The sequence below is a fragment of the Chinchilla lanigera genome, unplaced genomic scaffold, assembly GCF_000276665.1.
Source record: "Chinchilla lanigera isolate Chin_1 unplaced genomic scaffold, ChiLan1.0 scaffold00065, whole genome shotgun sequence".
NCBI classification, from domain to species: Eukaryota; Metazoa; Chordata; class Mammalia; order Rodentia; family Chinchillidae; genus Chinchilla; species Chinchilla lanigera.
The window spans coordinates 8,823,764-8,846,649 of record NW_004955466.1 but is presented as its reverse complement, the minus strand read 5'-3'; the positions used below and the strand labels follow the sequence as shown (position 1 = coordinate 8,846,649).

The window sequence follows — 22,886 nt, the reverse complement described above, 5'->3', positions numbered from 1 at the left end:
AAAAAAAAAAAAAAAAAAAAAAAAAAAAAATTCTTCTTTTCTCTAAAATACATGACATTGCCGGGCGTGGTGGTTCTCACCTATCATCCTAGCACTTGGGCAGCTGAGGCAGGAGGATTGCTGCGAGTTCCAGGCCAGCCTGAGCTACAAAATGAGTTTGTGACCAGCCTGAACTGCGTAGTAAAACCCTGTCTCAAAAAGACTAAATAAATAAATAAATAAGGTACATTATATCATTGTTACTCACGCATGAAAAATTTTGTGAAGAAACAAAGTTCCTAGCAAAAATGTTTTTTCTCTTAGAGAGAAAAATATTTATATTTTCTTGTAGAGAAATCTCATCCTCCATAAAGCCTGTATACATATGTGTGTGTTTACATGAATGAGTTTGAGGTGTGTGTGTATGGTTTTTCAATAAATAAATAAATAAGCAAATAAATAAATATTGTATCAATGCTTTTGAAATTTTGGGAAAAATTACTGTGTTTATAAAGTTTTGAAGAAGTCTTACTAGTTTTTTTATTGCTAATACATGTGTCATGGACTTATGTCTCTAGTGTGGTATATGACATTCCTGATAGAATTAAAGTACTGAAGAAAAGCATGTACCAAAGTAAAGATAAGACAGTTTGTAATTATAGATGACATAGAAAAGCTAAGCTGATAAACAGGTGTATTGAAAGAAAAAATATTTTTCCTGTTTGGAAAAAGCAAAATTAACAGGTTGTATAATTTGTAGAGCTCCTTGGAAACAATATTATATTTAAAGTTTTTCTATGTGTTTAAGAATATTTTAAAGTAAAATAATGAGAATGTTTTATGGACTTTTAAATGTGAATGCTTCATATGAAATCATTTCGCAGCTGGACACATGGTGTCCTATGTAATCCCAGTTGCTCAGGGGGTCGAGGAAGAAGTGTACTTTTGAGGCCAACCTGGGTAGCTTAGTGAGATCCTGTCTCAAAAGAAAAGTCAGCTACAGTGGTGCACACTGCTAATCTCAGCATTCTCTGCCTGAGGTAGAAGGACTGCGAGTTCAGAACCAGCCTGAGCAAATTTGTGACTTTGTGAGGCCGTGTCTCAAAATGAAAAAAAGCTGGGGGATATAGCTCAGTGAGAAGGCCTTGGGTTTAATGTTAAGTACCAACAAACAAAAGAAAGTAGGACAAAAGAAAGGAATCCTTGATGTTATACTAACAATATTTAATTTTGCTTTTGAAAAAATTTTTTTTGAGACAGGATTAAAACTGTACTGCTCAGGCTGTTCTCAAACTCCTTAGGTCATGGTGATCCTCTGGCCTTGACCTCCTGACTAGCTAGGACTATAGGCATGTGATTATGTCTGGATCTAAAATTTCTTAAATTAATGTGAGCTAGGGCTGATGGCTCATGCTTGTAATCCCAGCTACTCCAGAGGCTGAGACAGGAGGTTCGCAAGTTCCAGACTAGCCTGGGCAGAGGGCTGGGACTGTAGCTCAGCACTCTCTGGGTTCAGTCTTTGGGGAGTGAAATTCACATTACATAAAATAAACCATTTTAAAGTGAACAATTCAGTGGCATTTTGTGTATTTACAGTGCTGTACAACCACTCTCTCTGTCTAGTTCCAAAACATTTTGATCACAATGTCCATATTGCCCACTCATCTCCCTCCAGCTGCTGTTAACCACCAGTCTGCCTTCTCTCTTTGGACTTGCCTATTCTGTATATTTTATAAAAACAGAATCATATAATATGTGCCCTTTTGTGTCTGACTTCTTTTACTTAGTGTATGGTTTTCAAGGTTCCTTTTTATGGCTAAATAATACAATTGTATGTGTATAGCACAATTAGTTCATCCATTCATCTGTTGGTAAGCATTTGGGTTCTTTCTTCCTTTGACTATTGTAATTACTCCTGCTGCGAACATGCTTGTACATGTACTTGTTTGAATACCTGTTTTCACATCTTTGAGTATATATTTAGAAGTGAACTTGTTGGATCATATAGTAAATTCTATGTTTGACTTCTTGAGGAACCACCAAATGTTCTTCTACAGCAACTGAATCATTTTACAGTTTTACCCAAAGTATTTGAGGGTTTTTATTTCATATTATCCTTGCCAATACTTGTCATTGTCCATTTATTTAAAATTATAGTTATCCTAGTGAATGTGAAATGACATGACATTATAGTTTAAATTTGCATTTAAATTGAGTGACTAATGGTGTTGAGAATCTTTTCATGTTCTTTTTGGCCATTTGTGTATCTTTCTTTGAGAAATGTATACTCAATCTTCTGTTCTTTTTTTTTTTTTTTTTGAGAGTGTCATGATGTAGTTCAGTCTGGCCTTGAACTCACTATGTATCCCAAGCTATGTAATAGTTCTATACATTGTTCAATGTTTAGAAAATTGCATATGATAGTCTGGCCTTGAACTCACTATGTATCACTATGTGGTGCTCTTCCCGCCTCAGCCTTCCTTCAGCCTCCTCAGTGCCGGGATTATAGGCCTGCACCTGCATGCTTTTTGTCATTTCTTTAGTTGTGGTTTTTTTTGTTGTTGATTTGTTGTAAGATTTCTTTATATATTCTTGGTAGTAGACATTTGTCAGATACATGATTTGCAAATGTTTTCCCATTTGGTAGGTTGTCTTTTATTTAGAGGATAATGGCCTTTGTATAAATTCTTAAAAGTTTGAGGAAGTTCAACTTGTCTGTTGTTGTTTGTGCTTTTGGTGTCACACCAGGATCTCACTGTCAGATCTACAGACATGAAGACTCGTCTCTTTATGCCTTCTTCAAAGAGTCTTAGGAGTCTGGCTGTTATATTTTGGTCACTGATTCTTTTTTCTTTTTTTGAGATAGGGCCTCACTATGTAGGTCAGGCTGATCTTGAACTCAGTGTTCTGGCCTCAAAATCACAGCAATCCTCTTAACCTACAGAGTGCTGGAATTATAGGCCTGCACCATCATACCCAGTTTAGGTCATTAACATATTTTAAAATTAATTTTTGTGCATGGTGTGATGTACAACTATTTTAAAAAGTTTTACTCATTCTTTTGAGGCAGGGTTTCATTATGTAGTTCAGGCTGATCTTGAACTCATGGTGATCCTCCTGCCTCCGCCTCCTGAGTGCTGGGATTACAGGCATGTGCCACCATACTCGACTCTAACTTCATTCTTTTGCATGTGGATATTGCTCTGATTTTTAAAATAATGTTTTCATGATTGTAATTTCTCTACAAACATAAACATATTTTATAAAATATACAACTATAAATATTAATGAAATACAAAATAAAACTATAGTGAATATAAATGTTAAATTTATAAAATTTATACTTTTTTGTCTATAAAATTAGATGTAATAGTTCTATACATTGTTCAATGTTTAGAAAATTGCGTATGATAGCTATTAATTGATGTTTATATAGAAGAAGTGATAAATTTTGTTTCACAAAGGTGGGAGTGTACAGAACATCTTTCAGAGGGATATTTTTGTTGTCATAAAAATAATGTTTCACTTTTGAGGAAAAAAAGGCCATTGCCAAAATATGGATGAAATTTGGAGTTAATCTCAGTGGTAATAAGCAAGTCTCAAGAAATAGTTATTTTATTTTATTTTATTTTAAATTCTTAAAGGAAAGCGGTGGTTTTCCTTAGATCTGGTGTCTTTGAAAGAAACAAAACTTTCTTCAAAGTTCTGAGTTTTGATAATACTGGTTGGTGGTATAGCTCAATAGTGTAGCACTTGCACAGTATTCTTTTTTTTTTTTTGTACTGAGAATCGAACTCACAACCTCACACTAGCCAGGCAGGCGCTGTGCTGCTCAGCTATATCTCGGTCCGTTGTGTAGTATTTTTGAGGCCCTGAGTACCTCACACAACACTACCCCCTCACTCCCAAAAAAGAAAGAGAAAATTTTGGTAATATAAACCAGATTATAATCTGGGTTTTTTTTTTCATAGTGAAGTCTAATTTCTTAAATACATCCTTGTTCTGTCTTTTTTTTATCCTGTTGGTTATGTGTTTTTGAACAATTATACAAATCACTTAGCTGGATTTTATTAATGAAATCCATGAACCTACCTTCCCTTACTCAGGTTCTGCTTATTTATTGTCTTGGTAATTTCTTTCTTGTTGTTGAGACAAAATACCCGACACACAAAATTAAGGAAGGAAAGGTTTATTTAGCTCACAGTTTGTGGAGGTTTCAGTCTATAATCAGCTGTCTCCAAGGCAGGGTGGCACATGGCAGAGGGCAACAGTTCATGGTGGGAGAAAACAGCACAAGCAACGTGAGCAAAAGTGGGGGGAGCAAGACTTAGTCCCCTCCTTATGTTGTATGCTGGCTATCCGCGCACGCCCACACCCACAACATGTTGGTGCATTCCTCTTGCACAGGCTCAGGATATAGAACCACTGAGTCACTTAGCTAAGCCTCTAGACTTCTCAAGTTGACACAATGTATCAACCATAATATGTATTTTCTTTCTCTTTTTTTTCTTGTTACTTATTTATTTTTTTGGTTTTTGAGACAGTCTCATGTAGTTCAGGCTGGCCTTGAACTCACTAGGTATCCCAGGCTGGTCTCAAACTTGTGATCCTCCTGCCTCAGACTCCTGAGTGCTGGGATCATAGGCATGCACCACCACACCTGGTTACTTACATATTTTCTGTAAATCTTTTCTATAACAACTCAAGAACTTTGGTGTTTTGAAGTAATGCTTACTACTTGGAATTAAAACAAAATTGTTTTTCTTAGTGCTTTTGCAAGAAACACTTGATCCAGAATATGCTCTTAGTATCAGTGAAAATGAAAAAAAAACAACAATGCAGTAAAAGTCTTTAAAAATACCAGAATTAAGATATTGAAAGTTGCTGAATGTTTAAATGAAAAACAAAAAATACTCTCTTATCTCTCTGGACAATCTAAGAATTTTTGGTCAGGTAGGAAGGACTTGATAAATGTGGCAGTGGAACTAACAGTTACTGGACGTATGTTGGTCACTGATACAAATTCTGTTATGTGTGCTAACTCATTTAATGAAGTTGATAATTAGGTGGCCATTTGATAGGAGGTTTGTGTTAGGTTTCCAGTGCAGAAAAGAATCAAACAAAGAGAGAAAAGAAGGCCTTTCCTCCGGACATGGAGAACAGAGGGCAGCATACCATACCAGACTCCTGTGGGGCTAACCAAGGGAGCTGAGGCTTATGAAGTCACTGGCTAGGGGCAGAGCTTAAGGGGCGGGCTTAGTGATGTGTCAAGAGCTGATTGGGGGTTTCTTCAAGCGCAAGAGGAAGTTTACTCGGGGCTGAGAGGAGGAGAAAAGTGGGTGTGGGTGGGTGAAGGGGTTAGGGGTTGAGTGGGTGGACATTGAGAAGATAAGTTATTGTTTTGGGCTGTGTTAGATCACCACCACCACCGTAATAATTCAGCAATTCATGCCTGAGCAGGAACCTGTCAGTTTGCATTTTTTCTTGTTATTGGTGAAATTAAAAAATAATTGCCCCTGCCGTTTAGAAAAATATTAAAAAATCATGAATTTGAAATATGACTTTGTTTTTTTTTTGTTTGTTTGTTTGTTTTGTTTTGCTTTTTTGTCATTTTTGAGACAGGATTTTGCCATACAGTTCAGGCTGGCCTTGAAAATTCACTTATGTAGGCCTGGCTGGCCTTGAACGTGCTGCAGCAATCCTCCTGCCTCAGCCTCACAAGTGCTGGGATTATAGGTGTGAGCTCATGAGTTAGATTTTGAAACAGTCTGGAGACAGGTCTCAAAACTTGTCTGTTATTTTACTGATTTACAATAGTGCCTGTTGGACATTCAAAATGATTAACTGAAAATGATTAATAAATGTTGAACATTGATACACTTTTCTTTCAAAAAAGAAAAATGAGAACATATTTTCAGAACTGTCTCAGATCGAATTAAGCTTTGCCTATCGTAAAAGAAATGCAGTTCTTGCTTTAATAGCCACATTTGGTCAGGACAGATTTTCTGGAATTTACTGTTGTTGAGGTAGAGGGAATGGTAGTTTACTGTCGCAGTCTACCTTTCTATAGCTCGTACACATTTTGTAATAGCATATCTTCTGCAATTTTAGTGCATAGTTCTCTCTTTTGAGATGGAATCTCTATGTAGTCCAGGCCAGCCTTGAATTCATAGAGATCCTCCTGCCTCAGCCTCCCGAGTGCTGGCATTACAGGCACCACCATGCCCAGTGAGTGCATAAATTATTTGCTGTTATTGACTGCTTTCTTTATTGGTCCACAGGATTGTGTCCTCTATGCTCATTGAACATCTGAGGGCCCAATTTATGCATGACTTTGCATGTGATAAGGTCCTGGCGTTGTACTGAGAGGTGATGCAGAACTAGCTAGGTAGCTGTTTCTGTTAAACGTTTGAGGAATTAAATGATAGGAATAGCAGCTTCATAACTTGTTATATTTTGTTCTAGTTAAACTCTTACCCATATGGATGCTTAATAAATATTGACCTAGAAGAAAAATTTTGAAGAAGAATTATATTTTTATGAAACTTGTAGAAAAATACTAATGCAGTTGTAGTTATGAAGAGTGAAATACAAATAAAGTGTTAAACTGAGAAATAAAAATAAAGTATAAGAAAACTGAATAAAGGACATAACTAATAGAAAATAGAGATTAACGAATTGGAAAGCAGAACAACTGTGATACCCAGATTTCTTTACAGTGATTGTTTAAGAGGACTTTACAAAGCAAACACGTAACGGTTCTTGGAAGAGGAATAGGTGTAAAAGCAAAATAAGTGAGAAGAGCACTAGAACTGGAGATTCAGTGGAAAATTAAAAAGAAGTTACTTCATACAAATGAATAAGAAAATCTTGATGGGTTGAGTAGTTTAGTAATTGCTCAACTTATGATTACATTGCCTCATGTGCATTTATCACAAGTAATCCTGTGTGTGATCAGCAATATTCAATTGATGTATTTATCAGTAATAAAAGTTCTCATTTTTTTGGCTATAGTGTGTTTTTAAAAATATTTGTTATTTAACTTTTTTTTTGTATTTTTGTGTGTCTTGGGAGTGAATATGGGGATTGAAGCCCGTGCCTCACACATGCTCACAAGTGCTTTACTTCAGTTAGTGTGTTTTGTAATCCTGATAATTATTTATGATCTTCCAGAGCTTCATTTATGAAGGCTATATCTGTAATCTTTACCATATTGGAAATTAAAATTAAGAAAATTTTAAAATATTTTTTCATTAAAAATTATAAACCCCATATATATTAATACAAGTAACGTGTTTGTGGGATAGGTAGCTGTAGTGTATTGCCAACTGGTGGGCAGCTTGTAACACCCAGCTGAACTGAATCAGCGTGGTGCTGGGTATGGAGGACCCACCTGAGGATTGTTGCCAACAAAATAAAAAGAACTGGAGAAGAAGAGGAGCTGTTGTTTTCCTGGAGGAGCTTGTCATGTTTGCTTTCCTCATGCGAACTTGGCTGTTCTCATGGTCAGAGGAGCTCGGGATCTTGTTGTCACTGAGAACGGCTACAGTTCACTTTGGGGGACCTCTGGTTCTTACTTTGAACATTGCTTCCTGGCTCTGGAGGAGAAGATAGTGCACTGTTCAGTCTCCTGGAGAAGCTTGTTGTGCTGGCTTTCCCGATATGAACTTGGCTATTCTCATCACTGGAAGAGCTCGGGACCTTGCTGTCACTGAAGATGGCTGTAGTACCTTTCGGGGGAGCTGTGGTCCTTACTTTGAGCGTCACTTTCTGGCTCCAGTGCAGATTTCTCAGCCTGCTGGCACAGATCCTTCATCCCTCTGACACAGACTTTCTAGCTTCCACCACTGACCGTGGGGCCTTCTTAATGCAGTTTCATGAAACAGCCCTGCATGAGACATTGTCGTAGACTCTAGGCTCTGGTTGAACTCATGGGGGGCATTGTGATGGGCCGTAGCTCTTCAGCTGGACTTGTGTAGGACATTGCTGTGGGATCCAGGCCCTCAGCTGGATTCTTTGGGTCTTTAGTATGTGGACAGATTTCCTGCACTCTTTTGAACTTGACTCTTTGGGTGACTATTATAAAATAATCCAGTAAATTATGTGTCCTGTATTGAATTGGTCCGCTTGCAAACCCTGACTGCAACAGTAGCATTGTTTTGTATTTTTGCCATCTCTTCAATGTTTGGCTTACAAGAAGACAACTGAATTCTTTTATCTACTTCTGTGGTGAATCTTGTGTTATATATTGTTTTGGTTGAAAGAAATGACGGTCATCTGTCATCTACAGCTATGTAGTTGGAAAACGGAAATGTTTTAATAGCCTTTTCAGATAATTGTAAACATTGTTCTTTGACCTACTTAGGCAAATATATGTTTAACTCCTTTGAATCAAAGTCATGCTTATTTAGGATGTTTAAGACAGGGTCTTACTGTCTTCAACTCACTATGTAGCTCAGGCTGGCCTCGAACTTGAAGCGATCCTGCCTCAGTCGTCCTACTCCTGGGATTACAGGTGTGTCCAGCCACACCTCCATCTGCATTCTTAACTTGATTTTGTCCTTTCCCATCCAGAGATTTTGTCTTTTCCTGTCCTTACAAGGACCACTGCTATCTCACTGATAATAGCTAACAAACTCCTGTTGATTTTAGTGTGTATGCAGCTATATTTTTTTCTCCATATTGGTAAACTACAGACATGAAAGTAGTCACATAAAAAAGAACAAAAGAATTATAGCAGTGGTCCTTGTAAGGATGCATTCTTGATTTGGTTTAGTGAAATTTATTCTTTTTCAGTGCTCCAAAGTCGTAAATGGCCCCAGTGGCCATGATATGTTCCCTTACCATTTGTAAAATTGTCACTTTGCACAGTCTGCAGTATTATTTCTAAAAACCTTTATAGAGATAGAGTGCTTTTCTTTCCATTTATAACTGAGTTTTTACTTTGTTTTCTCAACTGTACCTTGTGAAAGGGTATTAAGCCTCTGTTAAACGTGCGTCTTAACATCCAACACTAGCATGTTTCTAGCTGTTCTGTGTCAAAATTATTCATCAGTGGCAGAAAGAATAGATACATGCTGTAGAGTCCACATGTTTTCGAGAATTTTTTGGGCTTCGAACATTGGGAATCCGAAGTATTGACACTCACTGGTGTGAGTGTACAGTGTAATTTGTTGAGCTGTTGCTCATTGGCCGAATGCTTATAGAATTACTTTTTCTTTTTTTTCTTCTATTTCCATTAGAATGTATGAATCTTTATGCACAAAGTTGCTATTATTCATTTTATATCTTCAAGTGAATATTGATTTTGGGTGTGTTGAATTACTGCACAGAAAACCTTAAATGTGGAGTTTGTGACAAATTATTTACTTTTTTTGAAGTCAACAAATCTATTTTAGTAATTATCAAAATTCTATGTGGAATTTGGTTATTTTTAAAAAGTAAACCAGACAAGACAGTTCAAAATCTTAAGGGAATATAAGCAGTTGAATATTTTTGATTCTTAAGAAGAAAATAAAGTCTGCTAAAAATAAGTCATTCTGAGAAAAAAGGGGAGGGACATCATCCTGGCTTTAAAAATAAAGATAAAAACCATAAAAATGTCTTTGGGAATGGGTAATTACTAAACAATTAGTGTTTTTCAGCAACATTTTCTGTTTTGTAAAATATAAGATTTTTTTGGAAAAAATTCCTAGTAATTTTGGAAGCCAGCAATTGCCCACATACTGCTGTTTTGGTGCTGTGTTACCAGATACAATGAACTAGTAATTATCAACTTTTGTTCTTTTTTATATGACTACTTTTGTGTCTGTAGTTTACCAATATGGAGAAAAAAATATAGCTGCGTAAACACTAAAATCAACAGGACAGAGTAAGTTAGAACTTCCGTTTTTTTTTTTTTCTCTGTGTATTTCTATATTGTTTAAGCTCAGAGAGTTTCGCATTTAAAATCAAAGGGAGGGGTTGGGGGAGTAGCTCAGTGGTAGATCTCCAGCTCAGTATGCGGAAGCCCTGGACTCAGTCCCCATCATCTTCCTCCACCAGAAAAAGAGAAAGAAACAACCTTATTTGTTTTCTTCATCCCATCTAAGTTCCTTTCTTTATTTTCTAACACTGAGCTATCCTGCCAGTAATACTGGATATATTTTTAAGAGGTAGAAGTGTACAACTGATTTTAGAAACAAATACTATGCCTAATACACAGTGTGACCTTTAGAAATAGCCAAGTATTCTATACACATTCTATTGAACTTATTAACTGCCCAGTCTCTAAGACTTGGAAGCGTGGAATACATTTTATGCTCTGTAATTTTCAGTTGGCTCTTTGTTTATAAATGTCTTTCGTCAGTATAATTATAAAGTATGCCATTGGGTTTATTTTCTTCTAGCCACAAGGAATTGTGGAACTGTACCACTCCCATACTTCCTAAGCCCAAAGTGGCTTTTCTGATCTTGATAATGAATACTGTGATCTGTGGGATTTTTCCCCTCCTACTTTTGATGCCACTATTAAGATAGAAATATACAAAGGTCACTGTTAGTATTTTGCTATTATCTTTTAACGTTCTTATTTTCTCTTTTCACTCAAGTACATCATGGAAATAAATTAACTTTTCCTTTATTCTTTGAAATTTTTCTCTTTCCTCTGTCATATATTCTTTTTTGTTGTTGCTCTGTAAAGCTTATTCATTACTTGCTGTCCAGGCATTGCACATAGATGACAAAGTAGGTCCAATTATGCATTCATGAAATATACATCCTAGTGGGGGAGACAGAAAACACAAAGAAATAAGATCATTTTAGATATTGCTAAATAAGGGAGTGGTTAGGACTGTGTGGAGTTGGTTAAGATTACAACTGGAGGAGTAGAAGTGTTTGAGTATTTATGAAAATGTTGAGTATTTAAAAGTTATCAGGCTGTATCTTCATCCCGTCTAAGTTCCTCCCTGCAAGTTGAGTTCCCAGCAGTCTCTACCCATAAGACTGTAAGACTAAAGTTTCAGAGCATTGGCCTTGATGCTATTCTGAGTGGTAGCATGGATCTGCTGGGGCGGGGGAGGGATGATTGAGTATTGCCAGGAACCGTCTGAAACAGCACTCAAACTAATCCTACCAAGTTTCTACAAATCTTCTTACACAGAGGTTTGCCTCTCTCCAGCTCCTGGCTTTTCCAGCTCAAGACTTCCAGGAAGTTGTAAGCCCTTCCCCAAAATGCATTACCCATGAAGAGAGAGGGGATGCCAGGAAACCTAGCTTGCCTAAGCAGTCACTTTGTTGACACAGGGTAGTAATGACAAACCTTTGAGAGAATTCCCCAGCTCAGGACTGGGGCCTCACAGCCCCTGGCAGCAGCCGCCTTAGAGACAAGTTCCTGAACTGCAACCCCAAACGCACTTAATTATTGCAAAGTGCCAACGCTGCAGGTAAACCTCAATACTGAGGTTTCAGTTTAGAAAAAACAACTCAAAATTAGCATCTTTTGTCTGAAAAAGTAAAACAACACACGTGCCCTGGGTTTGTCACCACTGAGAGGGTGTCTTACTTGATTGGAGTTTTATAAATAGTCACTCTTCATAGGATTTTTCATGGCAGAAACTTTTGTAATTTTCTCTTTCCCACACATAGTGGGGCAAAGTTCTTTATCCTCAGGCCTGGGCGGCTAGCACCTCTCCTCTGTAAAGTGAACTCTCAGAAAACCTCCTTACGAGAATAAAAGAGGGAAAGGTCTGTTTTAGTGCTGGTGGTATGCCTCTCTAAAATGCAGAGCTCTGGTAGAGACTTCTCTTGTCCTTTTCCTAAGGGTCATTTAAGATTGAGTATCCTTTATCTATATCTCCTGCTTGGGACCAGAAAGTGTTTTGGATTTTGGGAATATTTTCACGTGTGTGATGAGTAACCTTGGGGATGAGACTCAACTCTACACAGAAAATTAATGTATGTTTCGTATACACATAGCCTGATGGTAATTTTGTATAATATTTTTAATTTATGCATGAAATAATTTTATGGTATGAAATTTTCTACTTGTGGTGTCATGTCAGTACTCAAAAAGTTTTATTTGGAGCATTATAGATATAGTTACCCACTCAATTTGTTTTAAAATTGATAAATTTGTTTAATTTTTAAAAACATTTAGTTGGTATCTCCTGGGATATGCAATTCTGAAAACTAAGCTCCAATTGAAAGTGGTCATTTTCTAAAAGTTTTTTAAAAAGATTTTAAGAAGCAATGAATAGTTTTCATGTTTGTCCCCCTTTCTCCTCAATGGGCAAACTATTGAATTTGTAGATTTGAATACTAGTTTAACTGTTATGTTTTATTTCTTTCCTTGCAGGTGTGAAAGTTGTGTGGATTTACTGTTTGTGAGAGGAGCTGGAAACTGTCCTGAGTGTGGCACCCCACTTAGAAAGAGCAACTTCAGGGTGCAGCTCTTTGAAGACCCCACTGTTGACAAAGAAGTGGAGATTCGGAAAAAAGTGTTAAAGATGTAAGTATTATTGTTGGAATGGTTCAGCCAAGATTTTAACAGTTATTTCAATAATATGATTTGCTGATGTAAACAGATTGGCAAGTGAATAACTATGAATTTATCTATGTACTTAAGTTCTTAGAGAACTGAATAATATTCTTTAATCTTTTTTTTTTTTTTTTTTTTTTGAGACAGGTTCTTGCTATGCAGTTCAGGCTGGCCTTGGGCTCACTTTGTAGCCCAGGCTGGCCTCGAATTCACAACGATCCTCCTGCCTCAGCCTCCCGAGTGCTGGGATTACAGACATGCACCACCATGCCCAGTTTCTCTTTAACCTTTGTTAAACAAGATCCTTTTGATCCATGGTTTTACAGCTTATCTATTCATGTGCTCTTTATTCTTTGACAGATATCTGTTGTGTGCCTACTGTGTGCAAATACCGTGTTGTGCTCCTTAGGCAGTAGGTACAACATTGATGAGTAGAATAAGTAAAATAGGTATGAATCCTTTTCTCCAGAGGCTTACATCATAGTAGCATAGGCTAGCAAAAAGGTGAAACATAGAATAAGCAAATAAAACAAATGCACAGTTATAAGTTGTGAAGACTGCTCTACAGTCAGTACTGAGTGTTGATAGAGGTCAGTGATAGCAAGTGAGGACTGAGGAAGTAACACTTAATTTGAGGTTTGAAGCCTACTTGTGGAATTCATATATCTGCTCTAATTTAGTTCGGTGGGTGTCTGTATTTTACTCTTGGATAGCAATTTTTGAATTTAATTTTGTCTGTCTTTTTATTATAAGGTACTTCATTGTTTTAAAATTAAGATGGTATACTTGTTGAAGGCTATTTTTGTTTATTTTTATACTTTGGGTTGGACTCAAGGGCTTTGGCATACTAAGCATGTGCTGTACTGCTGAACTGCACCCCAGCCCATTATTTCACTTCTGCCTCTTGGCAGCATTTCAGGTTACTGACAGTGTAGGGACATCTTCTAGGTGCCTAAGCAATACTACTTTATCAATTCCTCTAGCTGTTCTTTTATTACTTGTATTACTTCTAGAAAATATTCTCTTACGTTATGGTCTTTCACTGCTAATCCCTTGCAGTATTTGAATTCTTCACAGGTGCCTTACCAGACTGACAGATTTTCCTGATCTGGCATTCTTTAGTCTAGCACTCTCATGAAAAATGGAAAGCTATTTTGAATTAATTTTAAGTTTTATAAAATGAGTGAATGTATTTATAAGAAGTAAACAATGTCATGATTTCCAATGATATACCTTAAATCCCAATACTTTAAGCTTCTAATATCTCTTTAAGCCTTACAAGCATTTTATGTGTAGTAGCATTCTCTCCTATTCTACTTCTTCTCTGTAGTCATAAGAATTTTAAGAACAGCATTCTTTGCTGTGAGCCCCAGTGGTAGAGTGCTTTCCTATCACAATCAAGATCCTGGATTCAATCCCCAGCACTGCAGAACACTAACAGCAGGAGCAGCAGCAACAACAACAATACCCGAGCATTCTTGGTGTTCTTATAAACCTGGTATCAAGTAAACAGTGTTTTATACAATAAAAAGCCTTTTTCTGTACTCATGTATAAATTAAGTAAGAAGGAAACTAGTTAGATAATATTGTATAGCATGTTGATATTTTTCTTCTTTTTAAGATACAATAAAAGGGAAGAAGACTTTCCTAGTTTAAGAGAATATAATGATTTCCTAGAAGAAGTGGAAGAAATTGGTAAGTTTTAAATTTGGTGTGCTAGCCCATGACAACTTGTGATTTTATCTTTTAGATGCCTAGGAAAACATCTCACATAAAAATCTATTTAATGGATTTTATTGTGAACCTGATTATACTTTTGTTTTGCACTTGACTCATGTTTATCAAATTGGAGACTTGCTTATGCAAAATATTTTCTTAAGTAATATTTTATCATAGGAAAAAAATAATTAATAGAGACAATGGAAGGGGCTGGGGATTTAGCTCAGCGGCAAAGCGCCTGCCTGGCAAGTGTAAGGTCGTGAGTTCGGTTCCTGGTACCGGAGAAAAACCAAAAAAAAAAAAAAAGAAAAAAAAGAAATAGAGACAGTGGCACTTTTTAGTTGGGAAGGAAAGCTGTATCTGTATTTTATAATATAGCTGAATAGGATAAAATATGCTGATTTTTTAATAGTATTTCTATTAACTTTATCCATAATGACTGACACCATATATTGTTTATCATCATTTATGCTTCTGTAGATGAACTGTTTGAAAACACTTTTTTGAGCAGTTGACTGTTGAAGTAGCATTCTTTTATTTAGTGTTCTGGAATCAGAGGTTTGATTAATCTAGGATCTTTTCTTTTGAATATGATTAGTCAAAAGGATGCCACATAGTAAATTCAAGACCAGCCTGAGTTAGAGACCGAAAAATGTGTTTTTTTTTTTTAAAGGATGCTTTTGTCAAAGTATTGTTTTCTGGTTTCTTACATAAAATTTCTGAGATGTTAAAAAACTTTGGAAATTGTCATACATTGACTAAAAAATAAATGCCTTTTAAAAATGTTGCCATAATTACAAAGTGCAAGAGTGGAAATGACAAAGTTATAGGCTGTGAGAATTAGAATGAGATGTCAGGACCAGACAGTTATCTTTTTTATCCATCTCTCAAACTTGATAGCCAACTGTAATCATGATCTTTATTACTTAAAATATGATTTATCATAAAGTTAATTATTCTTCGTAAGGTTTATATGAGTAAATTTCTAGAAAATTCAAATTCCTGAAGAATGACCATTCTTTTTCTTTTCTTTTGTTTTTTGAGACAGGATCTCACTATGTAGTTCAGGCTGGCCTTGAACTCACTATGTAGCCCAGGCCGGCCTCATGGCAATCCTCCTGCCTCAGCCTCTCAAGTGCTGGGATTACAGGTGTGCGCCACTCTGCCTGTACAGGGATGAGACCTTATTCTTACTCTTTTTCCTCTTTTCTTAGAAAATCTTTTTGTTACAACTGTTATCAAAACCTTTGTAAAATGTCTTAGTTCATTTATTATGCCATAAGCACGTACAGAACATAATTAAGGATTTTTTTTTCTGGCACATGTTAGTGCCTTAGAGTCACTATCTTTTCATTCTAATTGTATTCACTGCACTTTATATATAATTTTAGCAGCCATGAGCAACATGGATTTTAGCTGAAAAGACAGTAGCATTGAGAGTGCCAAGGAAAAATAGAAAAGCTAAGACATAGACTAAAAAAATGAACCAAAAAGGAATTTGCAAGAACTAGGAAAGAATGTGGCTTATATACCTGCATTATTAAGTGTGTGCATGCAGTTGAATAGCAACCCAAAAGAAACCCAGATAACATACATTCTGCAGTTAAAATCTGGTCAATAAGGGGAAAGGAGAATGTAGGTGTTGCAGGGCAAGTTGAATACCTGCTTAGAATTCCAACCAGGCAGAAGAACTGAAAGAAATTGACAGACAGAAAAATGGTAGGAACAGGTTTAGAGATGAACTGAAAGGAGATCTTGATTCTACAATAAGGTTTTGACTGAACTATGGTTTTAACACATTCCCAGCAGCTTAAACCACCTGTGGTGCACACGTGACTATCTAACAGGTGGCTTGTACCACTGGTGGTACAAACAGTTATAATTACTATTATTGGTCTTTTTATTGATGGAATTAATAAAAGCCACCTGATGAGACAATCTTGCATGTACCACCAGTGGTTCAAGCCACCTGGCAGTGAGACATACAAATCACGGCCTTGTGAATATGTTAAAATAATTCTTGCTATGAGATGAATTAGTTTGAAGGTACAGACAACCCAGGGCCTGTAGTGAGATTCAGGTGCATGTCCAGAAGTGGGAACTACAATTAACAGTCAACACCAATCCTGGATATTAGGGATGTGCAATATATACTACTTTCTTAACCGGATAAGAAAACCATGTCTCACAGCATTTAATTTGAAGGTGATTATGCTATTATGTGTATTTTATGTATATTATATCTTCAGAGTATATGGAAACTTTTTTAAGCTGCCTCCACTTAATTGTTTCATCTGAATAACTAACATCCTTCAGTACTTCCGTAAGCTATCCTGACTGATGCCCAACATATAATGAGTACATGGTAAATGTTGTCCATTAGAAGCTGTTTTCAAGTACACTTTTGTACTTTTCTCACTAGTTTGGTTATTTGATGAGACTTGTTTGTCTTGGCAACTTTACCATACCATTCGTATATGTTATTATAGTTATGTAATTTAATCATCCAGGGTATAGTTTGGGGGGGATTACAAAACTATGGGATTTTAATTCCTAGGTTCTTGCTTAATTTAAAAACAAGGAAACCAAACAATGTAGATGACACTTATGACTTATATAAAAAATACAACTCCCATTAAAGACTGCACTTTGGCATGTCATTAGAGAATGATGATATACTTACATGATTTAAATTAAAGTATTTAAGGGAGGAGTGTATGTGTATGTGTTTCCCTCTTTTTAATAGGCTTTCCTAAGTAATCAGTTACAAATCCTGATCATGTTGGTTAAATGGTAGTTGCACTGTACTTGAAGATGTTGATGGTTTTTGGAACCTAGCCTTGTGGATTTGTGGTTTATTTAGTGAACTTAAGCTCATTTCAGCAAATATTTTTTGTCTTATGTGAACTAATTTGCTGCTGGAAACATACATTTGTCTGTAGTAAGCCCAGACTTTAATGGGGAATAACTAATGCAGACTAATAACTACAACTTCATAGGGTATTTATAAAATACTATGGTATTTATGAAATGGTATAGGAATACAGATAAAAAAGCAATTAATTCAGCATTGGGATATAGAAGTATAGTTTGGTGAAGTTAGAGAAGGGTAAATATTTGAGTTTGATCTTAAAAGGGGAATAGAAGCTACCAGAGACGGGGATGGTTGTGGCAGAGGGGGCAGTGGAGAAGTTGGTTAAGGGGTACAGGAGTACAGTTGAATGGGAGGAATGATTACATGTACTGTTATAGCACAGCAGGGCAACTGTGGTTGAAAATTAATTGTACATTTAGAAATAGCTGGTAGAGAGGATTTTGAATGTTCCTAATACAAAGAAATGATAAATATCTGAGCTAATGGATATCTCAGTTTCCTAATGTGACCACTACATACTATATAAATGCATTGAAATATTGTACTGTATCCTATTGATGCATATTTATGCATCAATTAAAAATAAATAAAAAGACAAGAGTTACTAGGTAGAAAAACAATGGAGAGCATTTGTAGGGAAGATTTGAAAAAGGGCAGAAGTTCAAAGGTGTTAAGCATGTTGGAGGTGAGCAGGCAGTGTGCTATAGGTTGGTAAACATGGGGAATGACTGGAAGTGATGCTTGAAATCAGACAACTGACCATGAGACTTTTTTACCCTACCACTTACCTTATGGGCTCTTAGGAGTTAAAAAAAAGACTAAACACAGGCAAACACTAAAACTGTGAGGCTGGGTCCATTACTTAGCAGCAGTATGAGTTTGTGAACCTTATTGAAGCACTGCATACCAGTTCTTCAAGCAAAATAGGGGTAAAAGTGCCTGTTTCTTAGAATTGTAGAAATTAGGTAAGATCTGTCTGCCTATCTATCTATCTATCTATCTGTCTGTCTATCTGTTTATCTTCTCTCTGTCTCAGGCTGGTACAAAATAGGTACTGTTACACTACCATTTTATACTTTAGATTAACATAGATGTCACAAACATCTGATTCTGGAACATGGGATGCATGGGATGCTGTGGAATAGTTAAAGACAAAAGAAAGAGGTTGAAGGTTTGTTTTGAAGATGTTAAATAAGTTTGTCCTTGAAAGTATTGAAGATGTTTAAGCCTAGAGTGAAAGGATTATATAGTAAATAGGGTGGCTCAGAGGGTCAGTCTTTGAGGATCCATAACTTTGGGATAAAATAATTTTATTAGAGATAAATTTCATTATGAACCCTGTGATCATCACAAATACAAAAATTAATTTATAATTCTGAACAATGGCATAAAATATTTGCCCTAGAAGGGGCACACATGAAGATGAACTTTCTTATGACATTCACAATAGACTTTTCTGTCGTTGTGAAGTCTATACATAAAAATTCTTGTTCCTTTTGGCCCCAGGGATTATCTCAAAGGTTTTTCTTAGCTTTATAATAAATAGATTATTCTTTTGGTGCAATGAAAACTAATTTTAAAAGGGTGAGAAAGTCCTAAGGGCCTTAATTATATACTCTGAATGTCAAAAAGCCTTTAAAATTGCACTTAAATAACATTAAATCTTTAAGAAAATACAATAGGGTTTTTGTTTGCTTTTAATATGTGATTAAAGACAAGGCCAGTATCTGAGCTAAACTAGTAAGCAGATAAAGGGTCAAGTGATTGTTATAGAACATTAGCTTCTATTTCTTTTTCTTCAAGGCTATTATATCAACCTAATTCATTGTACCATGAATAAAACTTGCTTCATCTAAAAAATTTTAAAGATAGCATTTTACTTTTATGGCTTTTTTCTTTTTAAATTCTCTTTTGTATTGTCTGTGATTACAACTTGCCTTGGTTATATTGCTATTAGCTTTGCTTTCTAAGTGGAAAAAACAGAATAAACGTTGGCATTTTACCTTTATTGGAATTCATGTTAACATTTTTTAATAAGCATAAAATAAATTATATCTAAGCAGTTACATTTCACTTAGGATTAAAGTTTCCCTACTTCACTTATAGCATAAAGTTGTTAGGATGAAGTGATTCGGTCAAGTGTCTGTCATATGTATTCTATAGATATTTGCTATATAGAGTGTATGCCTCAATAAAAATTTGAGGAGGAAGATCTGGTAGATATTTAGGATGATAGAGATTGCAGTCTCAGAGGATGGCCTGTTAAATACAAAGGAAAATTGTGAGTGTGAGTGTTGACAAGGACAGTGGAGTCACTATATTAAGAGGGCACAGGTATCTTTCTGAGAGCATTGCATGGCACTTCCTTCTCTGACCATTTTGTGTCAGGTCTGGAATATACTTACTGGGAATGCCCCACATTGTGTCCTATCTAGATTTCCTGGCTTACCATCATACTATTTTCTTTCTACTTTTTATTTAAAAAGCTGAAGATGTGCTAACAGATACTGTTTTTCATTTTCTCTTCATTTTCCCAGTTTTTAAATTGCACATAATAGAATTAAGTACAATGTTGTCTGTATATCTAAATGGGCCTGAATTTTCAACAGTCATAAGTTGATCTCCTGAAATAAGTTTTTTTTTTTTTCTTTGGGGAGATAAAAATGAAGTTATGGGTCAGACTGGTCTTTTGAATCTGCCTGATGGCTATATTCAACAAAACAGACAACTGTGTTGATCCTAGTGCTTTTCTTTTTTCTTTGCTGTAACAAAATGCCTGAAGTAAATACCTTAAAAGGAGTAAAGGTTTGGTTTGGCTTCTGATTTTGGAGATTTCAAGTCTATGGTCACTTGGGTCTGTTGCTTCCTTGCCTATGCTAAGGCTACACATTTTGGTGGAGATCATGTGAATGAGTACAGTGACTCACCTCATGGCTGAGAGGAGGCAGAGAAGAAAAAGGAAAGAGGCTGGGGACAAAATACCCCATTCAAAGGTTTATCCCCAGGGACCTGCTTTCTCCAGTTAGCTCCATCTTCTAAAATTTCTACTACCTCCCAGAAGTGAGTGCTGTCAGCTGGGGACCAAGCTTCTGGAGGACATTCTAGGTCTAAACTATTATCAGTGCTGACTTTCAACTCTTGTAGGCTTTTATAATCTAGCAGTATAGGCACTATTTGAGATAGTCATTAGTTAAAGGAAATGGTGAGCTAGAAGGGATTCTATAGAAACACAGGGGATAGAGCAGAGTTTACATGGAGAATACCCATCTTGTTGGAAGGACAGGAAGCAGGACTCATGGTGATTAGTTGAAGAAGGGGTGGAAGGGCTAATAATGGGTGGAGAGAGATTACAGGGGAAACTGAGGGTGGTCCGAATTGAATTATGGAACAGGAGAGTCATAATAATGTTAATTCTTTCATAGAAACACTGGGGCTGGGGATTTAGCTCAGTGGCAAAAGCGCCTGCCTGGCAAGCGCAAGGTCGTGAGTTCGGTTCCCGGTACTGGAGAAAAACCAAAAAAACAAAACAAAACAAAAAAAAAGGAACACTCATGCACACTGGAGGGGTGAGATAGAGGGCAGTACTTTTTATATGAATATATGTATATGTTTTGCTTGTTTTGTTTGCCTGTTTTGGTTCAGAGCCTATGATAACCTTTTGATTTATATATGTAAATCTAGGAAGGAGTATGACATTTATAACAAGTTATTTTGATTTAGAATTATAAAAAGTCATTTCTAAACCACTGAAAATTTAGCAGTGTCTGAACATGTGTCAGTGGTTTCTCTTAAGGAAGTACTTTGTTTTGATGTCAGTTTATCCTTTGCTTGCCCTCTTAAATTTCAACTCCTTTATATTTTATACTTTTATGGACTTAGATTGCATGAGAAATAATTCAGGCTTGGTCCTAGTCATATTGGAGACAGTGGGAATATGAATAAAACCTGGTTTTTATTTGCTGTAAGTGATACTATATGTGATTTTTAAATTATTTTGGAGGTTTTTCTTTTTTTTACTTCCAGAACATAGATTCTTTTCAGTGTTGATTTTGACTAGTAGTAGATTTTTGATTGAGGCGGGAGCATATAGAAACAAAATCTAGTATGATGATGGCAAGCACTTACCCTAGGTTTTCTGGGGTGCTTCTGGTATGTAGGTGTTGTGCACAGTGGCCTGATGGTCTGTCCTTACATGTGGCTAAGAAAGCATGGTTGCTGTAAGTAGAAATAGTCTCTAAATAGTAGCAGATTGAACTACACTAAGAATTATATAGAATGATAACTCAATGAGTAAGAACTCACTGTTACATTTTTTATTATCTACTCAAGATGTATAATAAAATTGTATTTTATGACATCGTTTCTTTTCCGATACAGTGTTCAACTTGACCAACAATGTGGATTTGGAAAATACCAAAAAGAAAATGGAGATATACCAGAAGGAAAACAAAGATGTCATTCAGAAAAATAAGTTAAAGCTGGTTGGTTGCTATTTTCTTCTTCTTTGTATTAGGAACAAATGCTTTCACGTGATATTTTAAAATGCTATCTTCCTTGAAAGCCAGTTAGATTTACAGTAAATTTAGGCTAGAAATACTTACATGTGTTATATTTGCATTTAGATAAGAATGTGCACATTACTGTAGATAAAACAGTTTTGTCAAATTGTCTTATAAGGAAATGTATCCTTAAGGTCAGTGGTTGTTAATTTTTTTTGTCTGTATAATTGTCTGGTAGGTGTGCTTTCAAATATTGGTGAGAAAATAATGGAAGCTCATTTTTATCCTTGACTATTCATTTCTTTTTCATAAAGTAGGGGATAGTGAAAGGGATCCAGACAGACACTGATGGAGCTCCTAGGAAGGAGACAAGGCAAAGACATCATTCATGAATTCATGAATGAAAAAGTGAATTCAGGGATTCAAAATGACATTCATGATTCAAATACATTTATGATTGAATCAGACAAATGTATAAGCCAAGCTTTACTTTGATTTTCATTTTTTGATAACTTTTTGTTCTAAAAAAATGATACTGTTCTAAAAAATGTTCTACTTTTACTACTTATAAAAGTAATTTTGGTTAGTTTTAATCTAATGTCAAAGTTTGTTTTGAAATATTTCAGAACTTACAATTCATTGTTAAAATTATTCTAGAAAGGAAAAAGAATTATATATATAGAGAGAGATATAGTGGTCTAAGTTACAAACTTTAGCTATCACTTTATCTTACAGCTTGGCCCTCTAGGTTTGGGAGAAAGTAGAAATAATTACCTTTGGGGTTTCATATCAGGAAGTTGTAATCATCACTAAAATGATACAAGAACATTTGGATCATGTAGCTTGTATTTTTATCTCGTGTTTAGAAGGGACTTCTTGGTTTTAGTCTTATAATGTTTCATTTAGGCACTTTTTTTCCTGCCATAAATATGCTGTCAAGGAATTGACACTACAGTCTCATTCCAGTCGTACCTAGCTTGGGTTTCTTAAAAAGGTATCTTGTTTCTGAAAGTATTGTGATGTCATAAAAATTACATCAGAAGGTGCCTGCAAAATCGGTTTGCCTGGGTAACTCACTGCATTAGTCCTGTGTAGCTCAGTCATGAAAATTTGTTTCTATTAAGTGAGTGCCCTTTTCATCCATAGTTTTAAGCTTGGAAATCATCTTGAGAGGGGCTGGGCATTTAGCTCAGCGGCACAGCACCTGCCTGGCAAGTGCAAGGTCATGAGTTTGATTCCCAGTACTGGGGGTGGTGGGGAGGAAATCATCTTGAGAGTTGTAATGAAAGAATAATCT

General features: G+C 35.9%; 1 protein-coding gene and 1 long non-coding RNA gene across 2 annotated transcripts in view; one reads left to right on the top strand and one right to left on the bottom strand.

The window, feature by feature from the left end:
• The window catches only part of Mnat1 (MNAT CDK-activating kinase assembly factor 1), a 204,062-nt gene that overhangs the window by 48,372 nt on the left and 132,804 nt on the right, over positions 1 to 22,886 (top strand). The window contains exons 2-4 of the mRNA XM_005399174.2: positions 12,314 to 12,466; positions 14,118 to 14,191; positions 21,468 to 21,571. Of these exons, the coding sequence (XP_005399231.1) occupies positions 12,314 to 12,466; positions 14,118 to 14,191; positions 21,468 to 21,571 (331 nt within the window). The remainder of the gene's footprint in view (positions 1 to 12,313; positions 12,467 to 14,117; positions 14,192 to 21,467; positions 21,572 to 22,886) is intronic.
• LOC102016250 lies at positions 10,602 to 22,551 on the bottom strand. Its single transcript, XR_263298.1, has 3 exons — positions 22,364 to 22,551; positions 21,216 to 21,305; positions 10,602 to 10,738 (listed from the first exon to the last, which is right to left on the bottom strand). It is a non-coding gene; the product is annotated as an uncharacterized LOC102016250 (long non-coding RNA).